Below are 17,313 nucleotides of genomic sequence, written 5' to 3'. Positions count from 1 at the left end.
GTTTAGAACATGTAGAAAACAACTCTTTTTATTTACTGCTGAAAAAAGGTAAGAACCTTAATACCATTAATCAGACATACTAAGATCCTTGTATATAGTGAATTTTCACCAAATTTTAAGACTGAATTGTGAAGAATGCTTTACAAAAATCATCATTTAAGGTAAATTTTAGTAAGGAATAATACAGTATAGGAATTTTCCTTTTAAACAACTGTACTGAATGACCCCCTCCCGATTAAAAGTTTATGACAAAGTTTCTTAGCATCAGGGAGAAAAGTAAAAGTAAAGCACTCATTTCTTTCAGCCAAAAAAAATAATGAAAAAATATGCCAAAGAGGAAGACTTTTTATTTATTAATTTACTTCAAGATTTTGTTCTACAATGCCTCTCCTAGAAAATACACAACCACAAGTATAACTTCTTATCTCACCTTCTTCTCCGATTTCCATTGTTCCCTGATGGCCTTGTTATCTGAGTAGACACAATTTGACAGTGGACAGTTCCCATGAGTAACATAAGGCACAAGGGTCCGAGGACTTCACTTACATTCACGATAGGCATCATAAAATATAACACGAGTGCTATCACTGAAAAGAAAAGGTTTCAAAATAGAAACCATTAGGGCTCATCAGTTCTAATAACCATACAGATTATTTCTCCAAAAATCTGTCATGTAAAAAGTATACAGGTTAAAGCACATAATTTCCTTCAGTACAATCCACCTGCACATTAGCTGGGTGAAAACCTGAAGCCCTAGATCACAGAGCAAGTGAAAAATGATGTGTCCAGAGGATATGCCTTTCTGGCAATATGACAGTCTAGGTATTTTTAGATATTTCCACCACAAAACAACTAGCTGCTGTATAATCCTTTGTACTGTTGCTCTGCTCAGAGGAACAGTATTTTCCAAGGCCCAGAGTTACATGTAGGAATTAGTAGATCTAAGATTTGAACCCAGGCAGCTAGGCTCCAGAATCTTTTTTGGGAGGTGGGGGCCAGGGGGGGTTGCACAGTGTGTCATGTGAGATCTTAGTTCCCAGACCAGTGATAGAACCCAGGCCCCTGCAGTGGAAGCATGGAGCCCTAACCACTAGACCAACAGGGAATTCCTAGAGTCCTTACTGTTAACTACTATGCTACATTGCCTCTCTGTATGTATGAAATGTCCAAAGATATAAAAAATGAAAGAAACAGAAAAATATTATAAATTATCTCCCAAAACTTCCAGATACAAGTTTACAGATTAGTTCTTTCAGACTTGCACATAAAGATGATTCTTGTGCTATACGAACTTTTCTATGTGGGGAAAGATTAATTTCATTCCCTAATACCCTGAAGTGGAGAAGATGATGGCACCCCACTCCAGTACTCTTGCCTGGAAAATCCCATGGACGGAGGAGCCTGGTGGGCTGCAGTCCATGGCGTCACGAAGAGTCGGACACGACTGAGTGACTTCACTTTCATTTTTCACTTTCATGCATTGGAAAAGGAAATGGCAACCCACTCCAGTGTTCTTGCCTGGAGAATCCCAGGGACGGGGGAGCCTGGTGGGCTGCCATCTATGGGGTCGCACAGAGTCAGACACACGACTGAAGTGACTTAGCAGCAGCAGCAGCAGCAATACCCTGAAGAGCATTCTTGCCCTGAAAACCCCATCAACAGTATGAAAAGGCAAAAATATGATACTGAAAGATGAACCTCCCAGGTCAGTAGGTGTCTAATATGCCAATGGGGAAGAAGAGAGAAATAGCTCCAGAAAGAATGAAGAGGATGAGCCAGAGTGGAAATGACGCCCAGTGTTGGATATGTCGGGTAGTAAGTAAAGTTCAATGCTGTAAAGACCAATATTGCATAGGAACCTGGAATGTTACATCCATAAATCAAGGTAAATTGGAAATAGTCAAAAAGGAGATGGAAAGAGTGAACATCGAAGGAGTAAAGGGCTGAAGACACTGAGACATCGCAGCAGTGTTGGAAAAATAACAGCAGCAATACATGTTCCACCCTCCACTCGCTGCCCGGACAAAATAACCTTTATGCAACAGTAAAACAAAAATATTTCAGATTAAAATACTAAGCATTTCTCACCAAAGGCCTGCATTACTTCTATTCCTTAAAATGTGGATCCTCAAGAAGGAATGAAGAGTATTGCAAATGGTAAATACCTTGGTAAAATTAAACACAATTTGTCATTTTACTCTACTTAAAATAAATAGGCTGATTTAAAACAAAAATTGTTATCTTGTGGGGTTTATAATATATGTGCTTATAATGCATATGGCAACTGTACTGTAAAGGGTTCAATTCAGTTCAGTCGCTCAGTCGTGTCCAACTATTTGCGACCCCATGAATCACAGCACGCCAGGCCTCCCTGTCCATCACCAACTCCCAGAGTTCACTCAAACTCATGTTCATCGAGTCAGTGATGCCATCCAGCCATCTCATCCTCGGTCGTCCCCATCTCCTCCTGCCCCCAATCCCTCCCAGCATCAGAGTCTTTTCCAATGAGTCAACTCTTTGCATCAGGTGGCCAAAGTACTGGAGTTTCAGCTTTCGGATCATTCCTTCCAAAGAAATCCCAGGACTGATCTCCTTTAGAATGGACTGGTTGGATCTCCTTGCAGTCCAAGGGACTCTCAAGAGTCTTCGCCAACACCACAGTTCAAAAGCATCAATTCTTCAGTGCTCAGCTTTCTTCACAGTCCAACTCTCACATCCATACATGACCACTGGAAAAACCATAGCCTTGACTAGATGGACCTTTGTTGGCAAAGTAATATCTCTGCTTTCTAATATGCTATCTAGGTTGGTCATAACTTTCCTTCTAAGGAGTAAGCGTGTTTTAATTTCATGGCTGCAATCACCATCTGCAGTGATTTTGGAGCCCCCAAAAATAAAGTCTGACACTGTTTCCACTGTTTCCCCATCTATTTGTGAAGGGTAGGGGAATTAAATGAACCTAGAAAACTGCAAGGTTTTTATACAATAGGCAAAGTGCCCAGGTTCATTACTTGGGAGTAAGGAAAGACATGGAATGTTGGGAGTACCTTTAGATCAAGTCATTACTCTCTTAGGTATTAGCCAAGAGAAATGAAAGCATATGTGCACACAAACATTTGTATCTGAATATTCATAGCAGTTATATTTGTAATAGTCCCATATTGAAAAAATTCAAATATCTATCAACAGGTGAAAATATAAACAAACTATGTCCTATTCAGAAAATGGAATGCTACTCAGCAATGCGAATCAAGTACAGATGCATACAAAAACATGAGTGAATTTCAAAATAATTTTCCTAATAAGTCAATCAAAAAGAGAGCACAAATCCTATTCTACTTTTACAAAATTCTAAAGTACAAACTAATCTGTAGTAGTAGAAAGCTGACAAGTGATTTCTAAGAGAGAACAAAGGAGACATAGGAAAGGGATGAATTATAAATGGGCAAATGAAAATTTTGGGGAATGGTGGATTTGCTCATTGCCTTGATTTATTATATACCTTGATTATATTTTCACAGGTGTATATATATGTCAATTGCATTGCATTGTACCCTTTAAATAAATTCGAACTATTATACATTCCAAAAAAAGTGTGAAAATCGACATTTTAGGAATCAGTGAACTAAAATGGACAGGAATGGGCAAATTTAATTACAATGACCATTATATCTACTATTTTGGGCAAGAAATCCTTAGAGGAATAGAGTGGCCCTTATAGTCGACAAAAGAATTCAAAATGCAGTACTTGGATACAATCTCAAAAAAGACAGAATCACCTCGGTTCATTTTCAAGGCAAACTATTCAACATTACAGTAATCTAAGTCTATGCCCCAATTACTAATGCTGAAGAAGAAGAAAGGTTCCATGAAGATCTACAAGACCTTCTAGCTGCTACCGCTAAGTCGCTTCAGTCGTGTCCAACTCTGTGCGACCCCACAGACGGCAGCCCACCAGGTTCCCCCATCCCTGGGATTCTCCAGGCAAGAACACTGGAGTGGGTTGCCATTTCCTTCTCCAATGCATGAAAGTGAAAAGTGAAAGTGAAGTTGCTCAGTCGTGTCTGAATCTTCACGATCCCATGGACTGCAGCCCACCAGGCGCCTCCGTCCATGGGATTTTCCAGGCAAGAGTACTGGAGTGGGGTGCCATTGCCTTCTCCAAGACCTTCTAGAACTAACAGCAAAAAAAAAGACGTCCTTTTCATCATAAGGGATTGGAATGCAAATAAGTAGGAAGTCAAGAGATACCTGGAGTAACAGGCAAGTTTGGCCTTGGAGTACAAAATGAAATAGGGCAAAGGCTAATAGTTTTGCCAAGAGAACGCACTGGTCATAGCAAACACCCTCTTCTAACAACACAAGAGATGACTCTACACATGGACATCACCAGATAGTCAGTAGTAAAATCAGATTGATTATATTCTTTGCAGCCAAAGATGGAGAAGCTCTATACAGTCAGCAAAAACAAGACCTAGAGTTGACAGTGCCTCAGATCATGAGCTCTTTATTGCCAAATTCAGACTTAAATTGAAGAAAGTAGGGAAAAACCACTAGGCCAATCAGGTATGACCTAAATCAAATCCTTTCTGCTTATAGAATGGAAGTGACAAACAGATTCAAAGGATAGGATCTGATAGAGTCTGTGAAGAACTATGGATGGAGGTTCACAATATTGTACAGGAGGTGGTGACCAAAACATCCCCAAGAAAAAGAAATGCAAAAAGGCAAAACGGTTGTCTGAGGAGGCCTTACAAATAGCTGAGAAAAGAAGAGAAGCAAAAGGTAAAGGAGAAAAGGAAAGATATACCTATCTGAACGTAGAGTTTCAAAGAATATCAACAAAAGATAAGAAAGCCTTCTTAAGTGAACAGTGCAAAGAAATAGGGGAAAACAACAGAATGGGAAAGACTAGATATCTCAAGAAAATTAGAGATAACAAGGGAACATTTCATGCAAAGATGGGCACAATAAAGGATAGAAACAGTATGGGTCTAACAGAAGCATAAGATATTAAAAAGAGGCGGCAAGAATACATAGAAAAACTGTACCAAAAACATCTTAATGACCCAGATAACTATGATGGTATGATTACTTACCTAGAGCCAGACATCCTGGAGTGTGAGTCAAGTGGGCCTCAGGCAGCATTACTATAAACAAAACTAGTGGAGGTGATGGAATTCCAGCTGAGCTATATCAAATCCTAAAAGGTGATACTGTGAAAGTGCTGTACTCAATATGCCAGCAAATTTGGAAAATTCAGCAGTAGCCACAGGACTGGAAAAGGTCAGTTTTCATTCCAATCCCAAAGAAGGGCAATGCCAAAGAATATTCAACTATCACACAATTGCACTCATTTCACATGCTAGCAAGGAAATGCTCAAAATCCTTCAAGTCAGGCTTCAACAGTATGTGACTCAGCAATTTTCAGATGCACAAACTGGATTAAGAAAAGGTGGAGGAACCAGAGATTAAATTGCCAACATCCACTGGATCATAGAAAAAGCAAGAGAATTTCAGAAAAACTTTTTGCTTCAGTGACTACGTTAAAGCCTTTGCATGGATCACAACAAACTGTGGAAAATTCTTCAAGAGATGGGAATACCAGACCACTTTATCTGCCTCTTGAGAAATGTGCATGTAGATCAAGAAGAAACAGTTAGAACCAAACGTGGAACAACAAAACTGGTCCAAAATTGGGAAAGGAGTACAACAAGGCTGCATATTGTCACCCTGATTATTTAACTTATATGCAGAGTACATCATGCGAAATGCCAGGCTGGATGAAACACAAGCTGGAATCAAGATTGCTGGAAAGAAATATCAATAACCTCAGATATGCAGATGACACCACCCTAATGGCAGAAAGTGTAAAGAACTCTCTTGATGAAGGTAAAAGAGAAGACTGAAAAAGCTGGCTTAAAATTCAACATTCAAAAAACTAAGATCATGGCATCTCGTCCCATCACTTCATGGCAAGTAGATGGGGAAAACATGGAAACAGTGACAGACTATTTTCTTGGGCCCCAAAATCACTGTGATGGTGACTACTGCCATGAAATTAAAAGACACTTGCTCCTTGGAAGAAAAGCCATGACAAACCTAGACAGTGTATTAAAAAGCAGAGACATCACTCACTTTGCAGACAAAGGTCCATCTAGTCAAAGCTCTGGTTTTTCCAGTAGTCACGTATAGATGTGAGAGTTGGACCATAAAGAAGGCTGAGTGCTGAAGAACTGATGCTTTTGAACTGTGGTGTTGGAGAAGACTCTTGAGAGTCCCGTGGGCAGTAAGGAGATCAAGCCAGTCATCCTAAAGGAAATCAGTCCTGAATATTCATTAGAAGGACTGATGCTGAAGCTGAAGCTCCAATACTTTGGCCATATGATGTGAAGAGCTGAGGCTGAAGCTCTAATACTTTGGCCATATGATGTGAAGAGACTATTTGTTGCTAAAGACCCTGATGCTAGGAAAGACTGAGGGCAGCAGAAAGGGAAGGCAGACGAGGAGATGGTTGGATGGCATTATTGACTCAGTGATGTGAGTTTGAGCAAATTCTGGGAGATAGTCAAGGACAGGGAAGCCTGGTATGCTGCAGTCCATGGGGTTGCAAAGAGTCAGACATGACTGAGCAACTGAACAACAACAACAATACCCTGATACCCAACAAACATAACAGCAGCAAGAAAACAATAAACTACAGACCTCGCAGACTCGTGGACATGGATACAAATCTACCTCTAAAATGTTAAGTACCATGAAGGCAAGGATATTTGTCTATTTTGTTCACTGCCATACCAAGATAGTATCTGGCACAGAGTACACAGGCAATTATTTGTTGAATGAATGATTAAAATACTTCAATGTAAATCTGACAATATAGCAAAAGAATAATTCACCAAGACCACATAGGGTTTATGCTAGAAGGAGAGTAGGAAATCTTTCTCAGAGCCTAAAAGAGTACTTGGCACAGACATGTTAGACACTTAAGGAATTGCTGACTGAGACAGAATCTATGAAATTTAATATTTTAATAGGATACATGTGCATACATGTCATCTCAATTACCCATTGTGTAAAAGGCCTTTGTCCCTGATTCCTGGGAGGTAACTCTTAAACTCTTGGAATTTCCCAAGTGTTGGAAAGTATCTTTGTTTTCATGATGGGTCCCTTGGACCACACCAGGTAATATATGCCAATAAAATGACTAAGAATAGGAGTAGCCATACCAGAAATACCAACTATGTAATTAGAGGGCTGGGGCTCTGAGCTACATTATATCAGCCTGATCTTTGGGGAGGGAACAGGAGCTAAAGACTGAGTTTAATTCCATGGCCAGTGACTTAATCAACCAGGCCTACATAATAAACCCTCAATGAAAACTCTGAATTCCAAAGCTTAGGTGAGTTTCTCTGGCTGGTCATACCTTGTGCATATTGCTATCCACCAGGGTTAGAAGGTAACACTTCCCTTAAGATGACAAAAACTTCCTGATTAGAGTCCGCCCAGACTTTGCCCTGAACATTTCTCCTAATTTGTATCCTTCTGCTATAATAAAACTGTAAATACAGCACTTTCCTGAATGCTTTGAGTTATTCTGGTGAATTATCAAACCTGAGGGAATGAGTGGGGGACCTGAAAGGCTGATCAGAGTAAGGATAGCCCTAGGGATCCCCAAAGTAAGGCTGGTATCTTGGGAAGGACTGTGCCTTTAACATGTGAAGTCTGGTCCAATTCTAGAAGTGAAAAAGCATTCCATAAAATTAAACATCTGTTCCTGATTTGTAATTAATCTTAAATGTCAATCTTTACTAAAATACTAGGAATATAAAAATATGTTGTTAACATGCTAAAGAAGATATAAGTAGCACTCACTTTGGCAGTACATACACTAAAGAACATATAAGCAAAACCAACGTGCATCATATTAATGAAGCCATTCTGAACAGAAACAAAACAGGGTGACTTCTCTTACTGTTAACACTGCTCTAAATATGTAGACTAATTCTATGAAAGTAAATAAAATGTGTGGTAAAAGACCAACTTTACATTACACTAACAATTTGGCTGTATAATTAGAAAATCTGAGAGAAGTACTGAAAAACTGTTAGAAAAAATGAGAGTTTAGAAAACGGCTGGTTCTAACAATTTTAATACAAACTAAAATCTTGCAAATATAACAGCAAATATTAGTTAAATACATAAGCAAATAAAAAGCTTCATACCTAAAGCAGCAACAACAAAAATAAAAACAATTTTCCTTTAATATGGAACTTCCCTGATAGCTCAGTTGGTAAAGAATCCGCCTGCAATGCAGGAGACCCTGGTTCGATTCCTGGGTCAGGAAGGTCCACTGGAGAAGAGATAGTCCACCCATTCCAGTAGTTTTGGGCATCCCTTGTGGCTCAGCTGGTAAAGAATCCGCCTGCAGTGCAGGAGACCTGGATTCAATCCCTGGGTTGGGAAGATCCCCTGGAGAAGGGAAAGGCTACCCACTCCAGAATTCCATGGACTGTATAGCTCATGGGGTTGCAAAGAGCTGGACATGACTGAGCAACTTTTACTTTCAAGCATCCTCTGATGGATGACATATATAAACAAAATGTGGTCTATACACACAGTCAGTTACTATTCACCCTCAAAAAGGAAAGAAATATTGGCACATGCTACAAATGGATAAATCCTGAAGACATTATGCTAAGTGATATACAGTATGATTCTATTTATATGAGGTAGCTAGAGGAGTCAAATTCATACAGTCAGAAAGCAGAATGGTAGTTGTCTGGGGCTGGGGATAGGCGGTGGAGAATTATTGATTTAAGGGCACAGAGTTTCAATTTGGAAAAATGAAAAAAGCTCTGGAGATGGATGGTGGTAATGGCAGACTAGTAATGTGAACGCACTTAATATCACTGAACTGTATACTTAAAAATGTTAGATGGTAAATTTTATGTGTATTCTACCATATGGGAAAAAAAATGAGCTTAACAAGATCTAAGCAAGCTTTGTAAGAAAAAAATAAATTCCTACAAAGCTTTACAAAAAGATATAATAGAAGACTTGACTAAAAGGAGAAAAGTATCAATTTTCTCTCTATTCCCTCCAAATATATATCTATATTTTGGAGTGGGGTATGGGGAGTTCCAGTCCAAATTTCAATTTTTTTTGGTCTTTGATCATGATGAAATATTCTAAATTATTTTGCAAAGAGTAAGCAAGTTAAGAACACCTAAGAGAAAATGTTGAAAAAAACAGAGTAACTGAGGAATACTTGTCCTGCTCAATGTTACTATATATTAAATTAGCTACAGTAATTAAAGAAATATGGCACTGATATGAAAATAACCAGGCAAATTCATGGTACAGAATATATGGTCCAGAAATGGACCACAGCATACATGAAAATTTAATATATATAATTTATCTCAACAAGAAAGGAAATTCTTTAATAACAAACATGTGGAAAAATATTTAACTTCATCCTTACAAGTAACCAAAGAAATGCAAATTAAACAAGCAAAATACTAACTTTTGTATATCAAATTAGGTAATAATTTTTAAAATTATGATAATGCTATTAAGATTGTGGTAAAAGACAATCTACTACTTTCCAAAAGAACTGTGACCAGCAGTTTCACTATATGCACTAAAAACCTTAATATGTTTAAGGTCTTTGATCTGTTAATTCTATTTCAGAGAATAAACTCCAAATATATAATATATGAAAAATTCTGTTCATGATGGCATTAATTAATAGGAAAATACTAAAAACAACCTAAATGTTCGCTATATGAGAAAGCTTATGTGAATTATGGTACTTTTATATAATGGAATATTAAATAGTTATAAAAAGTGTTTATGGTAAATCCTATGACAGACTCATACAGACTTAAATATTGGGTTGGCCAAAAAGTTTGTTCAAGTTTTTCCATAACTTCTTAACAGAAAACCCAAGAAAGCTTTTTGGTCAACTCAATAGTTTGAAATGATGGTGTGACCACATGATGGAACATTATGCAGCAATTAAATTATATTTTTTAAGACAATTTTTAAAAACTGATGCAGATAAAAGAAAATAAAAATCACCCCAAATTCTATCACCCTAACCCAACCTTCCCCTTTCACCTATTCTTTGTTCTAATTCACATATATCTGCTCAGGAATCACTATATCTATATTGCCTTTTCAGGAAATGTTTCTGGTAAGCAATAAAGTACAGTGAAGAGCATACACAGTCCCTACACATAGCGAGAAGAGACAAAACATCAGGTAGTGATGTGTGATACACAGTCCCCTGTGACAGGCACTGAGGGGTGGCAGGACTATTTAGAAAGTATAGATACGGCAAGTTTATGAAAGCTACATCTGAGTGCAGATCTTAAAGATGAGAGAAAAGACAGTCATGTGAAAAGCCTTACAATTATTTCAATCAGAAAGAAAAGCCCTGGGTGAGGAAAAGAAAAAGGCCTCTGCCTGCAGCGAGCAAGGAAGAAAGTGCTGAGACATGGCATCCGAGAGGTCAGCTGCGGAGCAACCACACACGGCACTGGAGGCCCTGGTGAGGAGGTGTGGGCTTCTATTCTAAGAGCAATAAGAAGTCACTAAATAGGGTTTTAAGCAGTGAAATGTGATATAGTCTCCATTTCAAAAGATTTCTCTAACTGTTGTGAAAAGAATGATGGGTAGAAAGAAAACTCAGAATAGACATTGTTCCAGTGATCAAGGCAAAGGCATGCTGGGGCTGCGGCCTATGATAGTGGCAGCAGAGACTGGGTTAGGTGCTCAAGACATATGCTGGAGGTCAGACTTACAGACATGGTTACAGATGGGATGTGAGAGTTGATGACAGAGTAGAAGGGAGTGAAAGCATTAGTCGCTCAGTTGCGTCTGACTCTTTGCAACTTCATGATTGCAGCCCACCAGGCTCCTCTGTCCATGGAATTCTTCAGGCAAGAATACTGGAGTAGGTAGCCATTCCCTTCTCCAGGGGATCTTCCCAATCCAGAGATAAAACCCAGGTCTCCTGCACTGAAGTGCATCATCTACTGAAGGTAGATTCTTTACCCTCTGAGCCATTAGGGTAGAACAGGAAGACTTAATTTTTCACTTGAAAATTGGGTGGTTGATGGAATCATTTAATGAAATGGGGGAAGATCTGAAGAAGAATCAGTTCAGTTCAGTCACTCAGTCTGACTCTTTGCGACCCCATGAACTGTAGTACGCCAGGCCTCCCTGTCCATCACCAACTCAGAGTCTACCCAAACCCATGTCCATCGAGTCGGTGATGCCATCCAACCATGTCATCCTCTGTCCTCCTTCTCCTCCTATCCTCAATCTTTCCCAGCATCAGGGTCTTTTCCAATGAGTCAACTCTTCACATCAGGTGGCCAAAGTACTGGAGTTTCAGCTTTAACATCAGTCCTTCCAGTGAACACTCAGGACTGATCTCCGTTAGGATGGACTGGTTGGATCTCCTTGCAGTCCAAGGGACTCTCAAGAATATTCTCCAACACCACCATTCAAAAGCATCAATTCTTCGGCACTCAGCTTTCTTCACAGTCCAACTCTCACACCCATACATGACTACTGGAAAAACCATAGCCTTGACTAGACAGACCTTTGTTGGCAAAGTAATGTCTCTGCTTTTCAATATGCTGTCTAGCTTGGTCATAACTTTCCTTCCAAAGAGTAAGTCTTAATTTCATGGCTGCAATCACCATCTGCAGTGATTTTGGAGCCCAAAAAAATAAAGTCAGCCACTGTTTCCCATGAAGTGATGGAACCAGATGCCATGATCTTCGTTTTCTTTAAGAAAGAAAGAAATGTCTAAGAACTTTAAGTTTCTTCGAACTTTAAGCCAACTTTTTCACTCTCCTCTTTCACTTTCATCAAGAGGCTCTTTAGTTCTTCTTCACTTTCTGCCATAAGGGTGGTGTCATCTGCATATCTGAGGTTATTGATATTTCTCCTGGCAATCTTGATTCCCACCTGTGCTTCCTCCAGCCCAGCATGTCTCATGATGCACTCTGCATATAAGTTAAATAAGCAGGGTGACAACAGACAGCCTTGACGTACTCCTTTTCCTATTTGGAACCAGTCTGTTGGTCCATGTCCAGTTCAGTGTGTACAAAAGAAGATTGTAAAAAAATTAAAATTCAATTATATCCGAATATAACTCAAGTTCAAAATACCTATTAAATCTTCATATGGAAATGTCAAATAGGCAGTTGGCTTTACAAGCCTATGTCTTTCTTGCTGGCTCAGACGGTAAAGCGTCTGCCTATAATGCGGGAGACCTGGGTTTGATCCCTGGGTTGGGAAGATCCCGTGGAGAAGGAAATGGCAAACCACTCTAGTACTCTTGCCTGGAAAATCCCATATACAGAGGAGCCTGGTAGACTATAGTCCATGTGGTCCCAAAGAGTTGGACACGACTGAGCGACTTCACTTTCACTTTCACTTTACAAGCCTGAAGTTCAGCAGAGGTCAGTCTGAAAATACTACTTTGAGAATCACCTTGTTAAAGGAACAAGGCTTGATAAGAGTACCTAGAGAAAAGAATCTGGGATCTAACCTTGAGGATTCAAAGCTCAGTCAGAAGAAAAGTTTACAAAGGTCTGGTCAATGAGACAGGTAGAAAGAAATTGAAGAGAGGAGTTAGACAATCATATCTGCTCTCTCTGAACAAATAAATTTAAGATGATCTCCTAATAGTGAATGTCCCTTCATTTTTTTGTACGTGAAACCATCAAATGAAAGGATAAATATAGGAACAGTAAGGTCTGCATGACGTAATAGCATAAGCAGCAAAAAGAAACTCATAGTTTATCCAAACTTCTCCAATTACCTTGCATGAGGTAAAGCAGTAGCAGCCAAACAAAGATTCTTAAAGAGGTAACTTGAATCCACCAATTGCTGAAAAGTGGAAAAAACACAACTCGAACAAGCCCCTTCCGAGTCAGAGATGTCCATGGAATTTCAGGTTTGGCTTTGGCAAATGTTGAGCCTTTAAATATACATAAAACAAAACATCAAACATTTTCATACACTAACGCCCACTTGTAACACTACACTAAAAACAAGTGAGAGCAAAAATCAGCATATAACTTGTTCAGTTAAAAAGAATCCACTTAGATGTTCCAAACATATACTAACCTCAGTCAGCCTCCTTTGAATGATACACAATGTATCTTCATTACACAGCAGTAGGTCTCCAAGTTCATCTCTTTCACCCTCACAGAAACCTTGCAATTTACATAGCCACACAGTATTAAGCAAAGGGGAAAGAATGCTAAAGCCGGGATGATGAGAGAAGAACACTACTTTGGGGAATTAAAGTATACCATGTAGAGATGATATCTAAGAAGAATCTTTAGCACTCCAAGGAAATAACATAATGATATACCTACAAGAAACAAGTCAACTTAGAACTCACCTCTGATTAAGTCAACATCAATCAAGTCTGCCTTTATGTGACCCATCTTTTTTGGTTTGTTTTTGAAGCCCTAGAATTAAGCAACACAAAAAAACAGAAATACAGTTTTAAGAATACCCTTTAAAACAAAAGATAAGCTTACATCTTTTTTCTCTATTCCTGACTCCCTTTTACTGGGTACATTTAATCCTAATGCTCCTTAAAGGAATCTGTTATTAGTATTTAAGTTTTATCAAGTAACACATGCATATACTTTTATTATCTTTAAAAATAATCAAACAGTACCAAAAGGTCAGTAAGTGAAAAATAGGTAGTCCCTAACCCACCTTACCCACTTCTCCCAATTTTATTCCTTAAAAAAAAATAGCTTTCATCTTTTTTAGCCCTTTTTCTTGTTTACTTACATAGGTCTAAATAATATGTTTATACTGCTATTTTTCAATTTATTGATTTTAAAAATCATCTATGCACTCCTAATATATGAGAATTAAGCTCTCTTACACAGCACTAACTCCTACAACCTAACTTCCACCCAAAAACATTTATCCTCACAATATAGTCAATTAATTTTTGGCAAATCAGTAATTATTTGTTTATGAATGATTCCTTGTGTGCTTTACTTTTCCATTTATTCTATGATGTCAGTGAAAATAATTTATCAGTTTCCAAATACTCAAATGCCAGAAAATTAAATAAGTCTTTTTTTTCCTCTAAAGAAAAAAAAATTCCTGGAAACCCCCTTCCCAGGACCCTCTATCTTGCTCTACAATTGGACGAGTTGCTGTCTGGGCCTGCTGCACGTCTATCAGCCCAGAACTTCTCACTCCCTGATACTCCCCTTCCCCGTCTCTGCAGGGAGTCACTGCTCTATCGGTGTTCTTGGGGCACATTCCTTTAGCAGCTTCCTGAGAAAAGGCATCACAGAAGATCCTGTTCTCAATCCTTGTATGTCTGAAAATTTTACTCTACCCTTATACTTGATTAAAAGTTACACTAGAGGATTCCCCTGGTGGTCTAGTAGTTAGGAATCTGCCTGCCAACGTAGGGGGACATGGTCTGACCCCTGGTCCAGAGAGATTCCACTTGCTATGGGGCAATTTAAGCCCTTGTGCCACAGCTACTGAGTCCACACACCCTAGACCCTGTTCTCTGCAACAAGAGAAGCCACAGCAATGAGACGCCTGCACACAGCAGTGCAGACCCAGTGCAGCCAGAACCAATAAAAATAAAAGAAGGCTACATTAGACATAGAATTCTGAGTTGTTAATCATTTTCCCTCAGGAGTTAAGACACTGTTTCATGGTTTTCTAGCTTCCAATGTTGCTGTTGCAAACCCCAATGCCATTCTGATTCCTGATCCTTTGAATGTAAGTTCTTTCCTCTTAATCCTCACTTTATCCACGGTGTTCAGAATGATATCTTTTTTTTGTTTTGACAGAAGTAACATTCATGATAAATCATGTACTTTATTACATAATGATGTGCCTTGATATGAGTCTTATCATTTACTGTGCTGAGAATCCCTTCCATATAGAAATACATGTCTTTCAGTTTTAGGGACATTTTCTTATAATTTATATTTAAATTTCTTCTAAGATTTTTAACTTTTCTATTTTCTACCTCTTTTGTCTTTTTGTTCTGCTTTCTAGAAATTTCTTCAAATTCTTCTATTGAATTTTTCATTTTGGAGCAGAGACTGCCACCCTGTCCTGCCTGCCATGCCATCCACCACACATGTTTCAGACATATGCAAGCTTGTCTGAAACAAGGACCTTGTTTCAGACAGGCAAGCTCCCCCATCCATTAAGCCAGTGATGTCTCTGTCACTAACTCCAAGCTCTTTCTTTGGTCTGGAAGCTGTGCAGACCACAGACCTTGGAGGCCTGTGGGGTGCAGCGCAATAGAGGAGTGTGAACTCTAAGGAAAAACTATCCTTCACTGGAGTCCTAATGAAGTCCAGACAGGACACAGTGGTAAGTGTTGTAGAGAGATGTGAACTGATTCCAGGGTTGGTTTGTTGTTGCTTTTGAAGCTGGACTTTGCCATATTTCACCATGGATTAAGTGGAGGGGAGGGTTAAGGAGAAGGTAGAAGCAAGTGTTTCTATTTTAGACAGCTAGAAACATTTATTAAAGTGGGAAAGCCAAGCGTCCCACATCTCACACGGTTTGCTGAACCCAGGGTGGGCAAGGTGTGAGTGGAGAAGCTGGAAGGAAACTTGAGGAGCCGCAGGAACTGCAGACCCATTTTTTCTCTCTGGGCTCACAAGATGGCTGTAACACAGCCATACTGTATCCTCTGATGGCTGACCCAGCAGACACAGCCAAAATGCAGCTGCAAGGGCTTCTCAGGTGAGCTCATATAGGCACACAGAGCAAAAGCGGCCCCGTGGCCAAGCGGGTATATCCTGATGCACACGCCCAGTGCTATAAATGATCTCAGCTATAACACAACCATGTAAAGTCATTGTTTACAGAATGTGGGGTGAGAGGCCGTAGGGCAAGAGCACCAGGCCACCGCCATCTTGGCTAACTGCTCTTTTCCTACATTCCATCCCTTCAGGGTCTTCTGTCTCACAATATATGCACAGTCCATCTTCCGTGACAGTCCCTTCCTTGGTGAGTTGATGCTGACCCTTGGATCCACATCCCATAACAGCAGTACAGGCTACAACAAATAGCACTCGTCACCCAGGATACAACCTGAGACTCATGTTACCTGCAAAAGCCCCCACAGGCATCAGGCCCACCCCTTCAAGAAGGGGATTTTTGTGCTGTTCACAGGTCACCCACATGATTACATTTCTAAAATGTGAGGACACAGAGGACACAGCTTTTATAATATACTGTTTTAAATCTACATCACAGGACAGAGCCTTTACAGTAAACACAACATCAACTTAACAATTTCACTGATGCTGGACGCTTCCATTTCACCAAGTCTTCTGTAACCAGCCTGTGGCATACAGTTGGGCTATGCAGGTACCCTTGGGGAAGGACCTGGAACGTCCACTGGCATCCCTCCCAAGTGAATGCAAAGTGACACTGGCTCTCAGCTGTTATAACTATAGAGAAAAAAGCATTAGCTGAGTCCACTACACAGAGCTAAGTGTCAAAGCGGTCCACAGTCATTCCCCATGAGCATCAGGCTTCCGAACAGGCCACATGGGGGAGTTAAACGGACCGGACTATAAGCGGGTTGTACAACGTCCACTTTTGCCAGCTCGGTAATGGTGGCGCCTGTTTCTTCATAGCCACCTGGTAGGTGATACTGTCTCACAGCTGTCACCCTCCAAGGTGCTGGCAGTAACTGGGGCGGATGCTTTGTATAGCCCCTCACAACAGCCTTCACCACAGGCATTCAAAGACGAAACTCCCCCACAGAGGTCTATAACATTAAGACTTGCAGAACGTCTATCCCCAAAATATATTCTAGGATCAGGGACACATACATACTATTCACCTGCACAGGGAGTCACCCAGTTTCTAAAGGTAAGGACACAGCTCTTACCTTAACCATTTGGCTGCCACAGCCATCAATGTGTGCACTATGATCAGAAACTGTTCTGGCTCGCCATAAGCAAACCTGCGTCCAGCACTGGTGTCAACCAGGGCCATTACTCTGTATATTAGCCAGTGACCAGTGAATAGCAAGTTCCACATGGGGCCTCCCATCCCCGCTTGGGCACTGTGGGCGGGCATGTTGGCCTGAGCCCTATTCAAAGTGGAAAAGGGCATCTGAAGGAGTACCCTTGGGCACCATAAAATATTTTAACTGAACTGCCCGTATCTCTTGCTGTGTATGCGTCTCCCATTTGGTAAACTTCTGCTCGGTTCTCAGTTGCTTCCATAACTCTAGAAGTATGTGCTAAGTCAATT

The 17,313-nt window shown here is 40.0% G+C and overlaps 1 protein-coding gene across 1 annotated transcript in view; it reads right to left on the bottom strand.

The window, feature by feature from the left end:
* The window catches only part of PHTF1 (putative homeodomain transcription factor 1), a 73,697-nt gene that overhangs the window by 30,179 nt on the left and 26,205 nt on the right, over nucleotides 1–17,313 (bottom strand). Inside the window, exons 3-5 of the mRNA XM_052637954.1 lie at nucleotides 13,436–13,505; nucleotides 12,848–13,006; nucleotides 431–587 (exon numbers count right to left, since the gene is read on the bottom strand). Of these exons, the coding sequence (XP_052493914.1) occupies nucleotides 431–587; nucleotides 12,848–13,006; nucleotides 13,436–13,505 (386 nt within the window). The remainder of the gene's footprint in view (nucleotides 1–430; nucleotides 588–12,847; nucleotides 13,007–13,435; nucleotides 13,506–17,313) is intronic.

Source organism: Budorcas taxicolor, chromosome 3 (genome assembly GCF_023091745.1).
Source record: "Budorcas taxicolor isolate Tak-1 chromosome 3, Takin1.1, whole genome shotgun sequence".
Taxonomy (NCBI): domain Eukaryota; kingdom Metazoa; phylum Chordata; class Mammalia; order Artiodactyla; family Bovidae; genus Budorcas; species Budorcas taxicolor.
The sequence above is the reverse complement of the archived record's forward strand: the minus strand, read 5'-3'. Positions and strand labels throughout refer to the sequence as shown.